Source organism: Nycticebus coucang, chromosome 4 (genome assembly GCF_027406575.1).
Source record: "Nycticebus coucang isolate mNycCou1 chromosome 4, mNycCou1.pri, whole genome shotgun sequence".
NCBI lineage: Eukaryota > Metazoa > Chordata > Mammalia > Primates > Lorisidae > Nycticebus > Nycticebus coucang.
The window spans coordinates 108,279,436-108,301,638 of NC_069783.1; the positions used below are offsets into that span (position 1 = coordinate 108,279,436).

Below are 22,203 nucleotides of genomic sequence, written 5' to 3' on the forward strand. Positions count from 1 at the left end.
CAGAAAGCTTGGTGCCAGGCAATATAGCACAGTGCAAGGAGAGAGAGAGAGAGAGAGAGAGAGAGAGAGATAGGAGCCCCCAGCATGGTGGGACTGTCCTTTGGGACGAGTGGAGGGAAGGTGGAATATTCAACCTTATTTTGGCCTATTGTCATGTTCTCATGTTCTAGCTGGCTGCTGGTATTTTCTGGGACCTGCCCACCCCGCAAGCCTCGTCCTTCTATACCTGTTCTCTACTCCCCTCCCTCCCTCTCCACCTCCCCATTATCGGGGCTTTTCATGTGCTGGTGCCATTTCAGATCATGTCAGCGAGGGCAACCCAGGCAGCATCAGAGAGTGAGAGGGAAGGGACTGGGCTTCTGATGACAATGCAGGGACACCAAGCCACTTTGGACCCCTATGTGACAGAAAAACAATGTTTTCTTCCATTAATACCGCTTTAAACAAGGTCTTTTCTGCAAGCAATTGATCCTTACCCTAATTTATGCACATTTTCATGTGGGGTCTTTAATAATACCACACACTTCTTCATAGCACTTGCCAAGAGTTTTTCTTGGAAGGCTTATTTAATTATTTTTTTTATCTTTTCTTATAAGCAATGAGGTCATGGATAAGACCTGCCTTATTAACCTTCATATTTTTCTTACCTGGATGGCTTATCCACAAGGTCATGGATAAGACCTGCCTTAATTTTTCTTACCTGGATGGCTTAATAATTATTTATAATGGATGATGAAGTCTATGAGGTTGAGAGTCCATATCTGGCTTAGTAACCCTACTATTCCCAGTGACTAGCTGGCACTCAACAATTAGCTGATTAATGAATATAAATGTAAACATCCCAGTCCTTGCTCTGATACCTTACTCTTGGGCTGGTGCAATCAGGAGGCTCCTTATGGTGAGGGTTTAGGAGGTATTCAGATAGCAACACATGCAGACTCTGTAGTTCCCAAGTGTTCAGGGAAACAGCCTGATCCTTTCTGCTTTCTGTGAGTCTCTGACTCCTGTGCAAAAGTCTGGGAACAGAAATAAAGATGAAGGAGCTATATATTTCCTTATGATTAGCAAGTTTCAGGCTTGAGCAAAGCTGTGAAGTTCTTGCCAGCTGGAAGGGCATCTTAACAAGATGTCTGTATGTCCCGTGATGTCTAGTACAGCTCTGACATAAAACATTGCTCCTTGAATTCCTTACTGAGAAAATGATAAATCCTCCTCTTTCCTAATCACAGCTGCTGGGAGGAGGAGAGACAGAGGAGATACCTAAGGAGGGGTTTGCACACCCATTCCTAATATGCCTAAGGCACCCTTCCCCCAGCACACACAGGCTCATAGCCTGTTCCTTCATGCCGTACGGTGGCACAACTCATGCTAATCAACACGCTGTCTCAAGCATCATTCAGTATTAATTCAGCAAGTATTCCTCATACTCTCAACACAAGGACTCTCTGATCTACTTCATCATCTGCAAACTAGAGACAAGATAACTCAACCTACTGTCATGAAGATCTTTCACTCAGCTCTGTATTTATTCACTCAGCTAATATTTCCATTCTCCTCTAGGCCAGGAACTGATCTAGGCACCACGCACACCGAGGTGAAGGCAGTGGATGTGTCTCTGCCTTCAGGAAGCTCGTGTTCTCTTGGCAACACAGATCGTAAATGAATAAACAAGGTAATTTTCTATTGGTGAGTTCTAAAAATAAAATAAAACAGGTGATTGTTGTGGGGTGTGTGTATATTTGCCTAAGTATCAAATAAATAGCTTTGGAAAGGTGCATGTTAAACCGCAAGGCTTGATCACCTCCGGGGACTGGTACACATGGCTGGAAGGTGGAGGTAGATATCTGTATGTAAGTCTATACTGTTAGAGTTCTGAAGTGGATAAATGGATTACCTATCCCCCCCAAATAAATTAGGATTTAAAAATAACCAGAGCAGAGGTGGGGAATGTGCCTCAGTAAAGTGACAAATAATAAGCCTTGGACCTTTGTTGTCGGCTTATAAATAGTCAAAGCTGGCCAGGTGCTGTGGCTCATGCCTATAATCCTAGAACGTTGGGGGGCTGAGGCTGGGGGACTGCCTGAGCTCAGGAGTTCGAAAACAACCTGAGCAAAGTGGGACCCCATCTCTACCCAAAATAGAAAAACTAGCTGGGCATCATAGTGGGCTCCTGGAGTCTCATCCATTCAGGAGGCTGAGACAAGAGGATCACTTAAGCTCGAGAGTTTGAGGTTGCTGTGAGCAATGATGCCACAACACTGTAGGGCGACATAGAGAGACTCTGTCTCAAAAAAAAAAAAATGATCAAAGCAATGAACACTCCATCTGCAGGGGCCCCCAGGTACTGTTGTTCCTCTGACTGAGCTGCCATCCCTGTAGGATTCCCCTAAGGATGGGAGTAAAGGTCAGACCCAACCTCCTACTGGAAGGAGGAGGCAGGTGAGCAGGTTGGAGCTTCCAGTGGAATGTTGGGAGCGAGTAAACAGCAGCAGAGCGGCACCGCTCAGTGGTTGGTGTGCACCATGAAGGCGTCAGTGTCCTGCCTTTGTTCCAGTTAGAATGCAAGGCCCATGGTGTAAAAAAATGTCAGGAACAACTTAAGGAGGCCTCACTCCATGGAAAATACAACTAACTCTCTGTGTGGGCATGTCACATATACTAACTCATCATTCATTTTTTGGAAAGGAAATGTGCTCATTTCTCCTACTGTTTGTCATTTTCTTATGAAGGTAAGCTAGGTGTGTGAAGGACCCTCAACCTTAACAAGAGTCCCTGAAATGTAAAGAATTTGGACAAAGTGGATAAACCCAGCATTGCATGGTTGCCTGATGGGTGGGAAAATTCTGAACATGTTCTCTGAGATGCACAGAGTCTTGGGGATATTGAAAAGCCAACCTCGCAGCCCTGTTCTAATATCCAGTTTGCTCCCTGAGGACCAGTAACTCAGAGATGGCTTCAGGGTGAGGGCCTCCCCTGTGCCTCTCGGGAGGGCAGGGTCTTTCAGTTGAGTTCACCGGTTCTGTCATGCACCTGCCAGTGTCAGGACCCAGAACAGCAGCTTCTCAGCCTTCCCTTAATTACTGGTCTGGCAAGAGTTTAAGAGACTTGTTAACTCGATACTATACATCATTTCAGGACAGATGCTGAGAAACATATTTGCTTTATACATTTTCAGTTTTGACTGGGGACTACATGTCACACTGTGATGAGAGTGAAGAAAACTCTTCATTCTGGCCATGAAATGCCTTAAATCAGGGTTGGGTGCATAATGCAAAGAGATATGTAAGCTTCTAGAGGTGAGTGTGGGCTGGGAGTTGGGAAGGGTCCCCAGTGCACGAAGACAAGTTTCTCAATATTTCTCACTTAGGAACTTGAAATTTCTTCTTCTTTTTCATTTTTTTTTGGATGGGACCAGTAGGAGCCTTTAGAATCAGACAGTCAAGGATTAAAATACTGACACTGGCTTTTAGTAGCTATGTGAGTTTAGCAAGTACTTTAGCTCTTCTGGGTTCCCCATTATTCCAGTTACATGTTACTGAAACTCCATGCTGCTTAAATAGCCTAAAACCTACTGGCAAAAATAACAAAACAATCATTTTCTTATGTCTCATTGTTTCTGTGAATCCAGAATTCTAAAAAGGCTTGGCTGGGTGGTTTTGGCTTGGATCTCTCATGCAGTTGCTGTCAGAGACAGGCTAGAAAGGGAATAGGGGCTGGACCATCTGGGGGCATTTCAGGGGTTCTCCTTGTGGTCTTTCCACATGGGACAGTTGGGCTTCCTCACAACATGGTGGCATTAGGGCAATAGGTCTGCTGACATGTGGCTCAGGGTTCTTTTATGACCTGCCTTCGCAGGTCACACAATGTTACTTCTATTGAGCACTATTGTTCAACACATCACAAAAGCCACCCCCCCCGTCCCCACCCCCCCATCAAGATGGAGGAAACCATCTGTGAATGCAAAAGTTACCAAAGTTACCACCTGTGAATGCAAAAGTGCTGAGATTCCAGAAGAACACAAGGGTTGGAAACACTGAGAATATATTCCTTGCAAATATTTCCAGAAAAATACAACCTATCACACACAGTGTCATCATTTAAAAATGGATCACAGTAACATTCACACTATAGGGTTTAGGGAAAATGGATGATGGTGTGGACAAGGGGTCCAGCAGTGTGAGGTCCTCAGAGATGCCACAGCCTATGACCTGGTTCTCCCTCCTCTGGAGATGTGCCCTTACTTCCCTTGGGGAAGACATTTCCTGCATTGAAAGTAGTGTTGATGGGACAACAAAACATGGGGCTCGTTATGTTTTTGTTTTTTTTTTTATTGTTGGGGATTCATTGAGGGTACACTAAGCCAGGTTACACTGATTGCAATTGTTAGGCAAAGTCCCTCTTGCAATAGTGCCAAGCAGTAGAGTAGCCCCTTTGCCAACTGAGACATCAAGTTTGATAGGCCAGACTTGGCCCTAAGCTTAGGAAAGTCTTCTCTCAAGCACCTCCCACCTTCTCTTCAGCTTTCCTGACCCACCACTGCACAGGTGCCTCCACCAAATCCTCTTGGAAGAGTTTAGCTTCTACAAACAACAGGATCCAGCAATAACCTCAACTATCTTGGGCTTTAACATTTGCCACAAACCTCCAAGGAGTCCATGAAGCCAGAGGTTTGGTACCAACTAAAAGTGGGAAGGAGGGAAAATTTTATAAAGAACCACATAATTTTTATTAACTATATCAATAAATTATCTTGCCACAGATGCTCACATGAGCCTGATATATGGGGTGAGTGCCCCATTTAACTTCTTTGGAGACCCAGAAGGTAAGTTTATGCCACTGATTGGGAGATTTTAATTTGCAGTAGTTTGCTGGTTTCAAATATCTCTTACAGAGAGGACTCAGCCTAAGCAATTTCCTGAGAAGAAGCAGGTTCTTTTAGCTTATCATCCCCCTAAACTCTGTTGAAACTGTTTATACTAAGCAGCTATGAGCATGCTCCGATTCCAGAATTCCAACAAAACAAATAGCTAAATGCAGTTATAGATTTAAGGTATGCAATTGAGACTGTTTAAATGAATAGTAATGAGCATTTTATTCACCATTTTCAATGATTTTTGTTTTTGGAAAAGACCTTCTCATTTAATTACCTGCCTAATTTACTTCTCTCTCCTCAGCAGCGTCCCCAGGGCAGGATGCTGGCTCTTGACTTAAGGAGCACCGGGCTGAGGCAGCTGCTCCTGTCCCAGGGAGGGGAGGAGGGGAGAGGGATCAGTTGGCATTCTGTGGACACACCTGGACCCCAGAAAGTCTACCTGCAGGGACATCTGGAGAAGGATGAATTAGCTACTACCCCAGGAAGATACAAGTAGGATGGAGGAATAGCATCCCGGGTGCTGGGGTTCTGGTTAGGGCTACCTCTTTATTCAAGCCATGGTAGATGGTGGTGAGGAGCCCTGGGTTTGCAAGTGAATTGACAGGCATGTCTGTGCGATTTGGTCTGTTTAGGAGGGAGCATATGGCAAAAGTGAGGGCAGCTGAGTCTTTGGAAGGGGTGGCCTCCTTGCTAAGTCCTTGCAAATGAGGCGCAGCTGAGTGCCAGGACAGCCCTTTTGCAGCCATTTTACCTGGAAGATACAGATAACCAACTTCCTAAAAAAAAGGGCACTATTTTGGTTCCAAATGGTCACTTTTGCACATGATTTACTTTACTGATGAACAACTTTCCTGAACAATATATCTTTTGTTTGATTTGCACAGTGATCTAAAAAGTTTTAAAAATCCCAAGCCAATCGTTTAAACATGGGGAGATCTCTGGATTTTCAGAGGCTCTAGAAAGATCTAGAGATCTGGCAACACAGGGCCTGCAGTTTTGCACAGGAGGACTCACCCTGCCCACCGCTCACAGCCTGGGGCGTGTGCACTCCACCCACCTCATCTGCTGCCTCATTTACCTGCCTGGTCCCTTTGCATTTGCAGCTCCTGCTTACATGGTTCTGAACTCAACCTGGATGCCTCTGTTTGTGTTCTGCTAGATTTGCAACCACACAGCCGCAGCCCTTGAACTGACCGCCCAAATCTGCAACTAGATTTGCAGGTGTTAGTGACAGCCGGGCTATGTGATCCCTGTGGTATTCTGGGAAGTGTTTTCTAAAAGTCAACACATGTCCCTTCAGTAAAGCAACTCACATAAACAGAGAGTGCTTCCTCTTTATAGAGTTTTTTTTGAAACTTTAAGGTTAGATAAAAAGGAAGTCTCCCAGCTGGCTTGTAGACAGCTGCAGTGAGGAGGGGGAAAGTTGGAGTGACGTAAGGGGGGCATGCAGAATCCCTCCCCCTCCTGCAACCCAGATCCCCAGCTCCTACACTGGTCTAATTGCACTCGGTGTGTCAGGGGAAGAAAAGGGGTGACAAAACAAAATTAGGAAGGGCATGAACTTGGACTAGAGTCATTCTTCAGGACCCCTCACAGTAACCCACCCGCACCCTATAATTCAGAATGAGGGGAAGGACAGGGTTATCTAAGCATGAAAATGTGCACCATTGATTGATTTATACTGAAAAGTCAGGAGCAAACAATCAAGATGTTTTATCATGGGGACCCTCTAAATAAAATAAGGTTCATCCACTTAGTAAGTTAATGCACAGCCAATTAAAAACTAAGAACGAGACAGGCAATGGGCTTTGGCCATGTTAAGTTACAGGAAAAAAGATATATCACAGACTGATTCCAATTGTATAAAAATATTTATGTATGCTCTGTAAGGAAAGGCATAATAATGGCAATAGTTATGTAAGATGTGGAAAAGGATTTGAAAAACATATCTTTGGGTATGTCTTTCCGACGTTAAAAGTAAATATGGACACTGGACAAAAAAACTTAATAAAAAGCTTAAAAAAGCAAAAGAAGGTCTCAATTTGGGCGACAGCATTTTTAACGCATAACAGGTGCCAATTTCTCAAATCTCTGAGCCAAGTACAGGGCCTTCTGCTGCTAGCTCCGGCTCAGCAGTCTTCAGTGAGATTTTTATGTTCAAATTGCACTTGTTTATGCTCACCTTTATTTTGTGCACTTGACATGTGTATCCCCCATTTATTTCTACACGTTGAAGTCATTTTTATTTTTTTATTTATTTATTTTTTTATTAAATCATAACTGTATACAATGATATGATTATGGGGCATCATACACTCACTTCATAAACCATTTGACACATTTTTATCACAGTGGTTAACATAGCCTTTCCGGCGTTATCTCAGTTACTGTGCCAAAACATTTACATTCTACATTTACCAAGTTTCGCAAATACCCCTGTAATATGCACCACAGGTGTGATCCCACCGATCCCCCTCCCTCTACCCACCCTCCCATTTCCCACTTCCCCCTATTGTTAAGTTGTAGCTGGGTTATAGCTTTCATGTGAGAGTCCCAAATTAGTTTCATAGTAGGGCTGTGTACATTGGGTATTTTTTCTTCCATTCTTGGGATACTTTACTAAGAAGAATATGTTCCAGCTCCATCCATGTAAACATGAAAGAGGTAAAGTCTCCATCTTTCTTTAAGGCTGCATAGTATTCCATGGTATACATATACCACAATTTATTAATCCATTCATGGATCGATGGGCACTTGGGCTTTTTCCATGACTTAGCTATTATGAATTGGGCTGCAATAAACATTCTGGTACAAATATCTTTGTTATGTTGTGATTTTTGGGCTTCTGGGTATATGCCCAGCAGAGGAATTACAGGATTGAATGGCAGATCTATTTTTAGATCTCTGAGTGTTCTCCATATATCTTTCCAAAAGGAATGTATTAATTTGCATTCCCACCAGCAGTGCAGAAGTGTTCCCCTTTCTCCGCATCCACGCCAACATCTCTGGTCTTGAGATTTTGTGATATAGGCTAGTCTCATTGGAGTTAGATGATATCTCAAAGTAGTTTTGATTTGCATTTCTCTGATGATTAAAGATGGTGAGCATTTTTTCATATGTCTGAAGGCCGTGCGCCTGTCTTCTTCAGAGAAGTTTCTCTTCAAATCCCTTGCCCAGCCTGCGATGGGATCCCTTGTTTTTTTCTTGCTGATGCGTTTGAGTTCTCTGTGGATTCTGGTTATTAAACCTTTGTCAGAGATATACCCTGCAAATATCTTCTCCCATTCTGAGGGCTGTCTGCTTGCTCTGCTTACTGTGTTCTTAGCTGTGCAGAAGCTTTTTAGTTTGATCAAGTCCCAGTAGTGTATTTTTGAAGCTGCTTCAATTGCCCGGGGGGTTCTCCTCATGAAATACTCACCCAGACCAATTTCTTCAAGGGTTTTCCCTGCATTCTCCTCTAGTATTTTTATAGTTTCATGTCTTAAGTTTAAATCTTTAATCCAATGAGAGTCTATCTTAGTTAATGGTGAAAGGTGTGGGTCCAATTTCAGTCTTCTGCAGGTTGCCAGCCAGTTCACCCAGCACCATTTGTTAAATAGGGAATCTTTTCCCCACTGAATGTTTTTAATTGGCTTGTCAAAAATCAAATAGCGGTAAGTAGCTGGATTCATCTCTTGGTTCTCTATTCTGTTCCAGATATCTACTTCTCTGTTTTTGTGCCAATACCATGCTGTTTTGATCACTATCGATTTGTAGTAAAGTCTGAGGTCTGGTAGTGTGATTCCTCCTGTTTTGTTTTTATTTCTGAGTAATGTCTTGGCTATTCGAGGTTTTTTCTGATTCCATATAAAACGAAGTAATGTTTTTTCAAGATCTTTAAAATATGACAGTGGAGCTTTAATAGGGAGTGCGTTGAAATTATATATTGCTTTGGGTAGTATGGACATTTTGATGATGTTGATTCTTCCTAGCCATGAGCATGGTATGTTTTTCCATTTGTTAACATTTTCAGCTATTTCTTTTCTTAGAGTTTCATAGTTCTCTTTATAGAGATCTTTCACGTCTTTTGTTAGGTAAATTCCCAAATATTTCATCTTCTTTGGCACTACTGTGAATGGAATAGAGTCCTTAACTGCTTTTTCAATTTGACTGTTGTTGGTGTATATAAAGGCTACCGATTTATGAATGTTGATTTTGTAACCTGAGACGCTGCTGTATTCCTTGATCACTTCTAGGAGTTTTGTAGTAGAGTCCCTAGTGTTTTCCAGATACACAATCATATCATCTGCGAAGAGTGAGAGTTTGATCTCTTCTGACCCTATATGGATACCCTTGATCGCCTTTTCTTCCCTAATTGCGGTGGCTAAAACTTCCATTACAATGTTGAAAAGCAATGGAGACAATGGGCAGCCTTGTCTGGTTCCTGATCTGAGTGGAAATGATTCCAATTTAACTCCATTCAATATGATATTGGCTGTGGGTTTGCTGTAGATAGCCTCTATCAGTTTAAGAAAAGTCCCTTCTAGACCAATTTTCTTGAGTGTTCTGATCATGAAGGGATGCTGGATATTATCAAAAGCTTTTTCTGCATCAATTGAGAGAATCATATGGTCTTTGTTTTTTAATTTGTTTATGTGCTGAATTACATTTATAGATTTACGTATATTGAACCAGCCTTGAGACCCTGGGATAAAACCAACTTGGTCATGATGTATAATTTGTTTGATGTGTTGCTGGATTCTGTTTGTTAGGATCTTGTTGAATATTTTTGCATCTATATTCATTAGTGATATTGGTCTATAATTTTCTTTTCTTGTTGGGTCTTTTCCTGGTTTGGGGATCAGGGTGATGTTTGCTTCATAGAACGTGTTGGGTAGTCTTCCTTCTTTTTCTACATTTTGGAACAGGTTGAGTAATATAGGTACTAATTCCTCTTTAAAGGTTTGGTAGAATTCTGACGTGAAACCATCTGGTCCCGGGCTTTTCTTTTTAGGGAGGTTTTGTATAGTTGATGCTATTTCTGAACTTGATATGGGTCTGTTCAACATTTCCACTTGATTCTGGTTAAGTCTTGGAAGGTGGCGTGCTTCCAAGTATCGGTCTATTTCCTTCAGATTTTCATATTTCTGAGAATAAAGTTTCTTGTAATATTCATTAAGGATTTTTTGGATTTCTGATGAGTCTGTGGTTATTTCGTCTTTGTTGTTTCTGATTGATGATATTAGAGATTTTACTCTTTTTTTCCTGATTAGGTAGGCCAGAGGTTTATCTATTTTATTGACCTTTTCAAAAAACAAGCTTTTCGATTTATTGATCTGTTGTATTATTCTTTTGTTTTCAATTTCATTTAATTCTGCTCTAATTTTGGTTATTTCTTTTCTTCTACTGGGTTTGGGGTTGGAATGTTCTTCCTTTTCGAGTTGTGTGAGATGTCCCATTAAGTTGTTAACTTCCTCTCTTTCCGTTCTCTTGAGGAAGGCTTGCAGTGCTATAAATTTCCCTCTTAGAACTGCCTTTGCAGTGTCCCAAAGGTTCTGATAGTTTGTGTCTTCATTGTCGTTTTGTTCCAAAAAATTGGTGATTTCTTTCTTAATCTCATCTCTGACCCAGCTATCATTCAGCATAAGGTTATTTAACTTCCATGTTTTTGTATGGGTATGCAGATTCCTGTTGTTACTCAATTCAAGTTTTATTCCATGATGGTCCGAGAAGATGCATGGAATAATTTCTATTCCTTTAAATTTACTGAGGTTAGACTTGTGACCTAAAATGTGATCAATTTTGGAGTAAGTTCCGTGGGCTGATGAGAAGTATGTGTATTCAGTTTTATTGGGATGAAATGTTCTGTAGATGTCTGCTAAATCTAAATATTGGATGGTTAGGTTTAAATCTAAGATTTCTTTGCTCAGCTTCTTTCTGGAGGATCGATCCAACACTGCCAAGGGAGTGTTGAAATCTCCAACGATTATGGAGCTGGAGGAAATCAAGTTACTCATGTCTGTTAGAGTTTCTCTTATAAATTGAGGTGCATTCTGGTTGGGTGCATAGATATTAATAATTGAGATCTCGTCATATTGAGTATTACCCTTAACAAATATGAAGTGACCATTCTTGTCCTTCCTTACTTTTGATGGTTTAAAGCCTACTGTATCTGCAAATAAAATTGCAACACCTGCTTTTTTCTGATTACCATTTGCCTGAAATATGGATGACCATCCTTTCACCCTGAGTCTGTATTTCTCTTTTAAGTTGAGATGTGACTCTTGTATGCAACAAATATCTGGCTTGAGTTTTTGTATCCAGTCAGCTAACCTACGCCTCTTTAGAGGACAGTTTAAGCCATTCACATTGATGGAGAGTATTGATAAGTCTGGTGGAATTTTGGGTATCGAGTTTTTCAAAGGTCCAGTGGACATTTTTAATCCTTTCGCCAGTGTGGAAGTTGGAGTTTGATCCGAAGTTTCTGAGTGAGTTTACTTTTGTGGTATAGGATTGGGTTGGTCATTGTGGAGGATAGGTCTGAGAACATCCTGAAGAGCTGGTTTACTTATGGCAAATTTTTTCAACATATGAATGTCATTGAAGTATTTAATTTCTCCATCATAGATGAAACTCAGTTTAGCTGGATACAAGATCCTGGGTTGAAAGTTTTTTTGCTTTAGGAGATTAAAAGTTGATGACCAGCCTCTTCTTGCTTGAAAAGTTTCAGCAGAGAGATCTGCAGTTATTCTAATATTCTTACCTTTGTACGTTATAGTTTTCTTTCGCCGGGCTGCTTTGAGAATCTTCTCTTTCATGTTAACTTTAGTGAAGCTAATTATGATATGTCTGGGAGATGGCTTATTGGGGTTGAATCGTGCTGGGGTTCTGAAGCTGTCTGCTATCTGAATTTCAGATTCTCTAGGCATGTCTGGAAAATTTTCTTTCATAATTTCATGTAGAAGGGCCTCTGTGCCCTTGGCAGCCACTTCATCGTTCTCCGAAATTCCTATAACCCTTATGTTGTTTTTTTTCGAATTATCTGAGAGTTCTCTGAGTGAGTGATCCGTTTTTGCTCTCCATTTCTCTTCCTCTTTGAGAGATTGGGAGCGTTCGAAGACTTTATCTTCAATGTCAGAAATCCTTTCTTCTGCTTGCTCCATTCTGTTACTGAGGGATTCTACTGTATTTTTCATATCTTTGAGGGCTGTAAGTTCTTGTTTCAGTGTGTCTAAGTCTTTGGTGGTTTTGTCTTTAAATTCGTTAAATTCTTGAGACAATTTTTGAATTTCTCCTCAAATTCCTAATTCCATTTTATTAATCTTGTCTGCAAACCAAATTCTGAATTCGACTTCTGACATCTCAGCCAGTTGTTTATGAATGGGATCGTCAATCACATCTGCCGTATCTTTTCTTGGGGGGGTTGATCTATTCTGGTTATTCATGTTACCAGAGTTTTTCCGCTGATTCCGCCCCATGGTTTACTCCCTTTGGTTTTTCCCCTGGGGTTTTATCGAGGGCCCGTACAGGGTTGTGGCCTGAGAAACTGGGGCCCTGTCTGGTGTGGTGGAGCAAAGTGGTTCTGTCTTGTTTTCAGCTGGTTTCTGTTCGATCCTATTGCAACTTCTACTCTGGCTTGAAGTCTCAGCTTTTGTTTGCGTCCTTGTGATCACAACTTGCCTCAGCGGTGTTGATGTGCGTTCTTCAGCCTTCTCTCTTGGTGAGGCTCAAGTCCACCAGGATACTTACTAAATTCCTGTCCCTTAACTCTCCTTCTGGACGGGAGCCTTTGTTGAAAGCTGGCTTCAGTCCGCCATCTTGTCTCCCCTCCTGAAGTCATTTTTAAAGGAAAACTTTTTTATCATTTACATAAATAGCCAACAGGATGCTTCCTCTCTATGAGTGCCTTTCTTTCTTTTTTTCTTATCTACCCAATGATGTGATTCCTCAGTTCATGAGACCATCAAAAAGATTTACTAAAATAATGTACACAAAGCATTTTGTAAAATGCCAGAGACAGTGAAATATATAGGGTATCATTCTGCGTGCTGCCAAGCATTATAAAATACCCAGAATATTCCTGTTTTATACTAAAGTCTCTATTTTTAAGATACTCTGTCTTTGAAAGAGATTTTAAAAGCAGCATTTTAATAATAAAGTCTAAAAGAACATTTTGACAATGGACAAGTGACCCTGTCTCTGTAAAGGTGCTCAGCACGGCACAGGTGCATATGGTTCTATCAGTAGACAGATGTGCACCGGCCTACTCTGGGGAGCTGCACTCAATGACAGCCTTAGGGATCGCATTCCAACATGGGGTCACCTGGTAACTTCAGAGAAGACCCACAGTTTAATGCAAAACCCCACCTATTTTGGTCATCTCCCTTTTCTGGGAATGCTTGGGGGCAGAAGCCCTTATTATAATGATGAAGACACAGCATCCCAATGAACAGGAGCTGGAGTCTGGGTGTCCTCCCTGCCCACTTGGGTCAGCCTCTCGGGCTGGGTGAACTTCGTGCTGACCTGCTCCCAACCTCAAGACCTGTGGAAAGGGACATGAAAGGGGAAGAAGATGCTCCCTAAGGATCAGAAGGATCCAGAGAAAGGACAGCATATGTTCCCCTGTCTGTTCTCTCCCCCTGCAGACACAGGCGCCTGGTTCATGCTTGATTCACTCTGTCAGGGCCCCGGGGGGCAGGGGGATCGGACGGCTATGAACGGCGTGCTAATTGCTCCCGTGGCCTCATATCTTGAAAATACAATGTGCACTCCAGTAGCTGCTGAGATGGATGCTCAGACGGCTCTAATGTTGATCCAGGGAACTAGAAACCCAATGCCATGTGACTTGGTGTGTGCGGACCAGGTTCGAGCTGTGTCCCCAAGGTCTGGGGGTTCATAGACAGATGGCTTCACTGCCGTACCAACCCACAGGTCTTTTGGACATTCTGGGCTTTGGGGAGACAGTGCTTCAGCTAAATAGCTGTCTTATTGACAGCTTCCTCACAACAGCTCTCTCCCAACATGGGGGAGAAGCAGGAGGCTCCTGTGTTGCTGAGAGTCTCAGGTTGGGTTCCTTAGAAGCAAATCCTAAGATAGGGATTCATTTGCAAGTGATTGATAAAGAATGTGGTTTCCTCTGTCTTCCACCCAAAGGAGAACTGGGTAAGGGAGAGAGGGAGACGATGAACACTGGGGGAAGAAGCCAAGGGAAGGTATGACTTCCAAACCCTAGGCATGATCCTGGAGGATGCTCAGCTTCGAGCTGTGTCTGCTGCAATTCAGAGTGGTCTGCAGTGAGGCACATGGGACAGGGCTTCTTACCACATGCATCTGTCACTGGAAAATGGAAACTTTCAGGCTCTTCCAGCACTCTGCAAGCATTGGTAAAAGGAACCCAGGACCCCCAGCACATGCAGAGTATTAGAACAAATTCCAGGCTGTGCACTGAATGGTGTCCTTATGCATTTTAATACCAAAACCCCACATGTGACTGTTTGGAGACAGGGCCTTTAGGGATGTAATTAAGACTAAATGAGCTCATAAGGGTGGGGCTCTAATCCCACAGGACTGGGAAGAGGAAGAGACACCAGACAGTATCTTCATCCACACACAGAGGAAAGGGGCCAGGGAGGATGCAGCAGGACCATCCTGAAACCAGCAAGAGAAGGCTCACCAGAAACTGACCTCCACGGCACCTTGACCTTGGACTTCCCAGCATTTGGACTGTGAGTCTGTTATTTAAGACACCTGCTCTGCCACGTATTGTGATGGGCCTCTGTGACTCGTGCCCACAGCAGTGACCAGAGCAGTAAAAAGAATTTGAAAGGGCACCCGGGTGGAGCCGCGTCCACCACACTGGGTGTGTCCTTGGGTGTCTTTCCTGTGGTGACAGGAAGAAGCATAAATGACAGTTTGTTCTCTGAGGCAGCTCTTCTCGGTCTGATTTCTACTTCCACCTCTGACTGAGTGGGCTTGAAATATTTCCGCACGTGGGAAACTGAGATCATCGTGTCCGCCTCCAAGCCTTCCGGGAGGATTAGGTGCATATATACACAAAGCACCTGGAGGCACGCTGCACACGGAGGGAACACTACTTGTCTGAACTGTAATGATTCTTTCCTTGTCTGCTCACCCGCCACTGTTCATCATACACCAATCACATATAGTTCATCACATGTCAGGCGCTGAGTCATATGGGGACAGTTTTTGAATATCTCTTCCTCGAGTTCCCTGATAAGACTCCCAGGCTGGCATGGAAATGGGCAAGTACTGGGCACTTGATAAGTATTTGTTGAATAAATGAACCCAGGAAACGAAACGTCTGCCAGAGGTGTCCAACCAGAGCCCCGTGGGCCACATGCAGATTATTTGAGGCCTGTTTTGCTTTTCTGTGGTGCTGGATAGCTCAGAAATGATGCATAGATCTGTTTCTTACTCATTAGCTGTCATTAACATTTGTGTTTTTAATGTGAGGCCCAAGACGACTCTTCTTTTTCCAATGTACAGCAGGAAAAAAAGAAAAAAAAAAAGGTTGGATGCCCAACTCCTGACAGAAACTGCAAGAACTTTGAAGCAATAAGGAACACTTTCTGAGCAGAGCAGTACTTAGATTTCCTCAGGTGTGATGACTGCTTTACTGTGTGGGAAATATCCCTTCTGGTTACCAGCCCACTATGGATGGACAGTTACTTCCTCACCTGCTCACGTTGGCCTTGGCCATGTGACTTACTTTGACCCACGAGATGTCAATGGACCTGGCACAGGCTGCAGTCTGAGGTGACTGGGTACCCAGAAGCCCAGAAGGGCTCTGCCCCTTCAGCCCTCATCAAACACACAAGGACAGGCGTGTGCTCAACTCCAACCTTGGAGCTAAGCCCAGCGAACTCACACACACCCAGGCAGAGTCTTCTGCCTGAGTATCCCCCTAGGTGGACCAAATGGCTGTGGACCGACAGCCCTGGGAACATGAGGGCAATGCTTACACAGCTGTGTCCCAATATCCACAGGAGATGCATCCAAATCCTCGGATGCACAAGTCCCTGATGTAAAACAGTGTAGTGTTTATATATAAGCTATGCACATCCTTCTGTATATAAATCATCCCCAGATTATGAATAATACCAAATACAATGTAAGTGCTATTGAGTACTTGTTATACTACATTACATATAGACAATACTGACAAGAAAAAGTCTTTACATGTTTAGTGCATACACAAAGCTCTTTTTTATTAAACATATTCTATTTGAGATTGGATGAACCCATGAATAGGAGAACCCACAAATGTGGAGGGTTAAGTGAAGGTGTAAACCACTGAGATCTGAGTGTGTTTTGAAATGGCATTACTGAGGCAAATTGGTCCACATCCTAATCTCTGGGACCTGTGAATATGTTACCTTATATGACAAAGGGTCTTTGGAGGTGTGATTATATAAGGCTCAGTCCTTATATAGCTGATTGATACACGAGGTTTTCTAACTAACACATCCTCACAAAACAAGTAGATCATTCACGAGGGAGGAGGCCAGAAGCAAGGTGATGGGGGAAATAAGGACTGCAGCTGGTCGCAGAGTCTGTGTGTCCCATATGAGATCAAACACACCATACATTTTCAACCAATTCAGGGTTTCGTGGGGCTCCTTGTGATAACTCATGGTCCTGGTTTGTAAGACCGATGGACTAGAATGATTTCCAGAGCTCTCAAAGCCACCAACAGCAGACTATTTAACCACTACCTGTCTGCTGGTCTCAGATCTCAGCCACCAAATCTGCTACCCTCATCTCCTGATATAGAAGGTTCCTATGTTAGGGGCTAACAGGGGTGACTTAGTTGTGGGGGTAAGAGCCAGGGGACATGATTCTAAGCTGTGTTTGTACAAAACAATACTATTTTTAGTTAGACTTGGAGACTGTGTTTGTGCCTTTTAGGAAACTGATGCAGATGGAGATGGCAAGGAGTGGAAAAGCCCCTTTGGAACCACCATTCTGGGCTTGCCTGGGGAAGATGAGCGTTTCACAGGCAGATACCCCTGGAGTGGCTGCCCCTCCATGAGCAGACAATTATCACTCCTTTTTGGCTCCGTCTGTCACCTTGGATGCCCTGGTTTATAAGCCAGGACATAAGGAGGTGGCTGACATCTGAAAATACAGCTGTAGGTTCTGCCCTTCAAATCGGAGACTCAGCTAATTGCAAATGCTCATGGTGGGGGGGGCATTCCCAGAGCCAGAGGTAAGGAGCAGACCCCTCCCCATGCCATGCTCTCCCAGCCCCTCCCAGTAATGGCTCTCAGAGTCCTGTTGAGAAAAGGCTCATGCAGGCAGACATAGATCATGGCATTGGTGGAGCTCAGTGCCAGCAAAGTACTCAGATGATTGACTGAGCCAGCCCTGTCCTTGAAGCAAGAATATGCCTCACACGCTCCCCAACCACAGCTGGCTGTTTCTGCTGGACCCAGCCGCCGGGAGACCCCATTTCCTACAGCAGTGCTAGAGATGTAAGGATCTTGACATCAAACCTCCTCGGCGGCACAGAAAGCTTGTGTGGGAGGGAACGCCACGCACTGCCCTGGGAACCACAGCAGGTGCACTGCATAACCTGAGCTTGGTACTGCAAGATATCCAAAGCCAGCACTTCAGTGACTCGGAGGTTACAGGTGTCATGTTAAAAGAAGACTGGTTGGCAAATTTGTCTACATCATAATCCCCAGAACCTGTGAACACATCCCCTTACAAGGCAGAGACTTTGCAGATGTGATTAAGGTAAGAATTTTGAGATGAGAAAATGATCCTGGATTATTCAGATGGGCCCAGCATGACCACAGGGTTCTTAGAAAGGGAGTGGAAGTGGGAGGTGGAAAAGTCAAGAGAAGGAGAAGTGATGATGGAAACAGAATTCATAGAGATGCAGCATGCAAAAGACTTCACTGGTTACGGCTGGCTCTGGGGATGGGTGAGGGACCCACGGGCCCCAAATGCAGGCAGCCCCCAGAAAACCAGGAAACAGGTTTTCCTCTACACCTCTGGAAGGCACATATCCCTGCTGACATCTTGATTTTATCCTGGGAAAACCCATTTTGACTTCTGACATCCATAACTGTAAGATGATAATAAGCACGCATTGTCTTAGGCTGCTACATTTGTGGTAACTTGTTACAGCCACAATAGGAAACTCCCACGAAGACACAGGCAATTCCAGACTTAGGGAACACATAACCAACGCAGGGGTTTCCCACATTATAAAACATTTTCTTCACCCTTCGTTTGCTTTGAAGTAGCATTTCCCAAAGACCCCTGGGAGGATCTTTAGAGGGTAGCTGGATGATCATTTAAAACAACACTTAACGTTTTGTACTTACCATAATGTACATTAGAAAATAATAAACACATCTTCAATGTATCATTTCAAGCATATTATTACTAAAAGGGAAGGTGATTTTTTTTTTTAATAACAAAGCACTTTATAGTTGATTTAAAGAAAACTCTTAAGTGAGTTGTGGGCTGAGTGGAGCATGCTGAGGGATGTTCTCAGGCATGGGCCAGCTGCCCGGAATTCTGGTACTGCCCATTTTCCAGGCTGATCCTGCAGCCTACTCAGCAGTACCCTTCGGATAAATTTCTCTTCTGCTTAAACAACACAGATCCATCACCTGCTGGTGTATCTAAGGACATTCACTGGTATAGACAGCAGCATGAAGTTTCCCGTTTAGTCAACTCTGACTTACGTTAAATAAAAAAGGCAAATCAATCTGAAGAGGGGAAAAAGTAATGGTCACCCAGGACATTCCAGTTGAAATGGGGGGCCTGCCGCTCAGGTCCCCACGTGGCATGGCCTTGGGCGGTCTTCCTGGCGTCCCCCTGTGTCTCCTTCTTATGTTAGCTCCACCCAAGCCACATCCCTCCCCTTCCCCCATTCAAGTGCTCCTGATGTCACCCATCTAGCCATTTTCAGTGCCTCCTTTCTATTTCTGCAGGTTTAAATTTTTCCTCCTGTCCACCCTCTGCCAAAACTTTTGAAATGGTTGGCTAAGGAATGCATGATGTTTACTTCTGAGACACCAAACATGTCCAGAATCAAAGCAGGGATCCCAGAAGCCTCAGAACAACGGGGTTGCCCCTGAGACAGAACTTGAGACCGTGAGGCTAGTCTCCCTCACTCTGATTCTCATTCAGGTTTTGACTGAAGAAGTGCCTGCATACATAAATTCACTGTCTGTTAATTAACTTTTATTAGCATAATCAATGTTAATCTTATGGGTTAATTAGACTGTATAGGCATTTGATTCAGGAGATTTAATTTAACCTCTGATCTCCTACTTATAACAAGGGACTCACAAACACTCTTACTTTCATAGCCATTTTTTCACCAAGTTCAAAGACTTAAACACCCAACCCTCATCCCCAACCTCACCCAGCAGGTACACTACAAATTTTTCTTGGGGTAATGAGGGGGAGGCTCGGTGTTGAGTCAGTAAGTGGTTTAGGACATTCAATTTCTTTTTCTTTTTTTTTTTTTGTAGTTACATGTTAAAAGAAGAATGGAGGAAGGGCTTCTCTGGACAAAAGAGCAGGGTGTTTCTAAACAGAGCAGACATTGACAGAATATTTCAAGAGTCCAGAAAAATAGTCTTGCTTTTGTATTCTAATAAGCCATCTTAAGGAAAAAAAGAAGTGGACAAACATTTATGTGGGAGGTGGTTTACTGTTGCCTTATCTGTAAGAATAAAGCTTGGGAACAACCTAAGTGTTCAAATATATAGGTACGGTTATTTATATTGTGCTAAATCTATCTGATGGAATACTATAAGGTTGTTAAGATGTTTTTGAGAAGTATTTAATGTCAAAAGAAAATGTTTCCCATATAAGGGAAAATAAAGGTGTCCAAGAAATCTGTAGGCAAGTGATGATACCACATTTGTAAAATAAATACATCTACTATACATTTACTACATCTCAGTGGCACACGTATAGAAGATCCTCAAAGGAAATGAGCTGACACGTCCCCGGTGGGTTTTCCTTGGGGAGTAGGGATGTTGGTAGATGATCTAAGTTTCCCCCCCTCATGTAACTGTGTTTTCCAAATATTCTAAAATGAATATGTTTTGCTTTTCTAACCAGAAAACACTCATTTCAAATAATCAACCATGATATCAATAGGGACTTTCACAGAGAGGTTCTAATCCTACCCTAATCCATCATTGCCCCAACTGTCACTTCCTTTCTTCAAATACCTTCTCAATGAGGACTAAATCTAACCCTTTTTGTAAAAATGATCACTTTATAGCAAAGCTTCTTCTGTTAATCTACAAGGACAAGGCCCCCCAGTCAATAAATTCAGGTGCAGAGAATGCACAGTCTCAGAAGCAGAGGTGACGTCACAGTGCTACAAAGCCTGGAACCACAGGATTTCAGAGTGAGCGCACCGCTCTGCCCGGTGGCACTGCCTCTGCTGCAGGTTCCTCCAGATTTCCGGGATGGGGGGGGGGGTTAATGGCTCCATTAAGCAGCTATTAATCTGAGTCGAGTCAAGCCTCTTAGGCAGTGACAGCCTGAACCACAGGTGCCAACAGAGCTGCTTACCTGTTGCGTGCGCTGGGCCCCAGGCGCTGGCAGGCCACTGTGGCGGTGACGTGCTTCCCGCCGCTGCCCAGATCCTGCTGGACGCCCCACTGCCGAGGCTCGCTGGTCTGAGCACCCAGGATGTTCACTCCCTTCTTCACCTTGGCTCTGTGGAGATGAAGATGGGTGAGAGAGAGCCACAGGGTTAAAGACTTGGCCTTTCGTGACACCCCCAAGCTCCTTCAAGATACCTTTACTAGTTTCTTTTGTGCTTTGTACTTTTTCATATCTGGCAATGGACAAAGAGTGGTAAAGCCAACAGCAGGCTGATAGGACTGGGATTTGCCGTAGAATTTGCTGCCCGATTCACAGGGGGAGTAGAAGAGGTAGAAGGGGCCCTGGTGGTCCCCAACCAAGCAGGCATATAAAACAGTGGCTGAGGCCACACACTCAGCCTGTTTAGGTGAGCCATTCTCCATCAGGGCATCTGTACCCTGCAGGGGACATTTGGCAATGTCTGGAGACATTGTCATAATTGGGGGCAGAACACCGTCACTGTCACCTAGTCGGGAGAGGATGTGGCTACACAGCCTACAACACACAGGACAGCCCCCACCAGCCAGGATTACCTGGTCCAAAGTGTCACTAGTGCTAATGGAGAAAAACCCTGCTCTAGATTTATACTCTAGTTTTACCAATTTCTTAGCCCTGTGGCTTTGGGCAAATTATACTGTCTCTGTGCCCCACTTCCCTCCACTGTGATGATAATAGCAGCCTCCATTGTAGAGCTGTTATAATAGATATAAAGATCAGAACAGTATCAGGTATGTGACATACACTTAATAAACACTAGCTAATGTATATTACTCCAGGGATGTCCTCAATCTACTCAGTGTGACTTGTCTGGCACACACTTAGCAAAGGTGAATTAAGTCAAGGACCACTCAGTCTTTCTCAACTTCAGTCTTCTCATCAATAAATTGATGAGAAAAATGGCAGCCTGAGTACAAACATCTGCTTACACTGTCTTCCCAAATCCACTCACAAGAGCGTGAAGGGCATTCTAAAGGCATAAAGGCTTGATGGGAAAGTGGGTACACAGTGGGTGACATGAGCTAGCAGAATGACAAGAGGGAGTCTTCAGCAGCCTGTGGGAAAAGCTGGGAACCAACATAGTTTATACTGTGGAACCAGGAAGAGTTGCGAATTGGGGCACCATACTGAACACAGAGGACCACGTAACACCCTGTGTGCTGGACCTTGAGATTCCCAAGCTTGTCCAGCTGGAACCTCACCCTCCAGGAGAAACACAGATTTCTAGAGAATTCTACCATCCTAAGAGCAAAAACCAGAAGGTGCTGCATTGAGGCCACTCCCAACCTTCAGCCAGATCCCCTTGCAGTGAATCTTGTGGCCAGCAAATCCTGTTCGTGGGCTCAGAGTTTCCAATGGCCTTTTAGTTCCCCTTGCTTTATATGAGCAGACATACAAGAATTTGGGCCTTGGTGTGTGTCACACTTTATGGGGGCAAGATATGATTGCAAGAGGGACTTTACCTAACAATTGCAATCAGTATAACCTGGTTTATTGTACCCTCAATGAATCCCCAACAATAAAAAAAAAAAAAAGAATTTTTGGACACTGAGAAAAGTGTCTACATGACATAAAGACTGTGATGTTGTGAAATATATATTTGGTCTTCATCCCTGTTTTCTGGCATGCAACTCTTAATAGTGATGCCTTTTGAATGCTAGTGAATTGACTTCTGCTGGGCAGCTCCTAGGAAGCTTTGGATC

The 22,203-nt window shown here is 43.5% G+C and overlaps 1 protein-coding gene across 1 annotated transcript in view; it reads right to left on the reverse strand.

Annotated features, from left to right (window-relative positions):
* The window catches only part of TMEM132C (transmembrane protein 132C), a 350,061-nt gene that overhangs the window by 103,753 nt on the left and 224,105 nt on the right, over nt 1-22,203 (reverse strand). Inside the window, exon 3 of the mRNA XM_053589952.1 lies at nt 20,429-20,575. Within this exon, the coding sequence (XP_053445927.1) occupies nt 20,429-20,575 (147 nt within the window). The remainder of the gene's footprint in view (nt 1-20,428; nt 20,576-22,203) is intronic.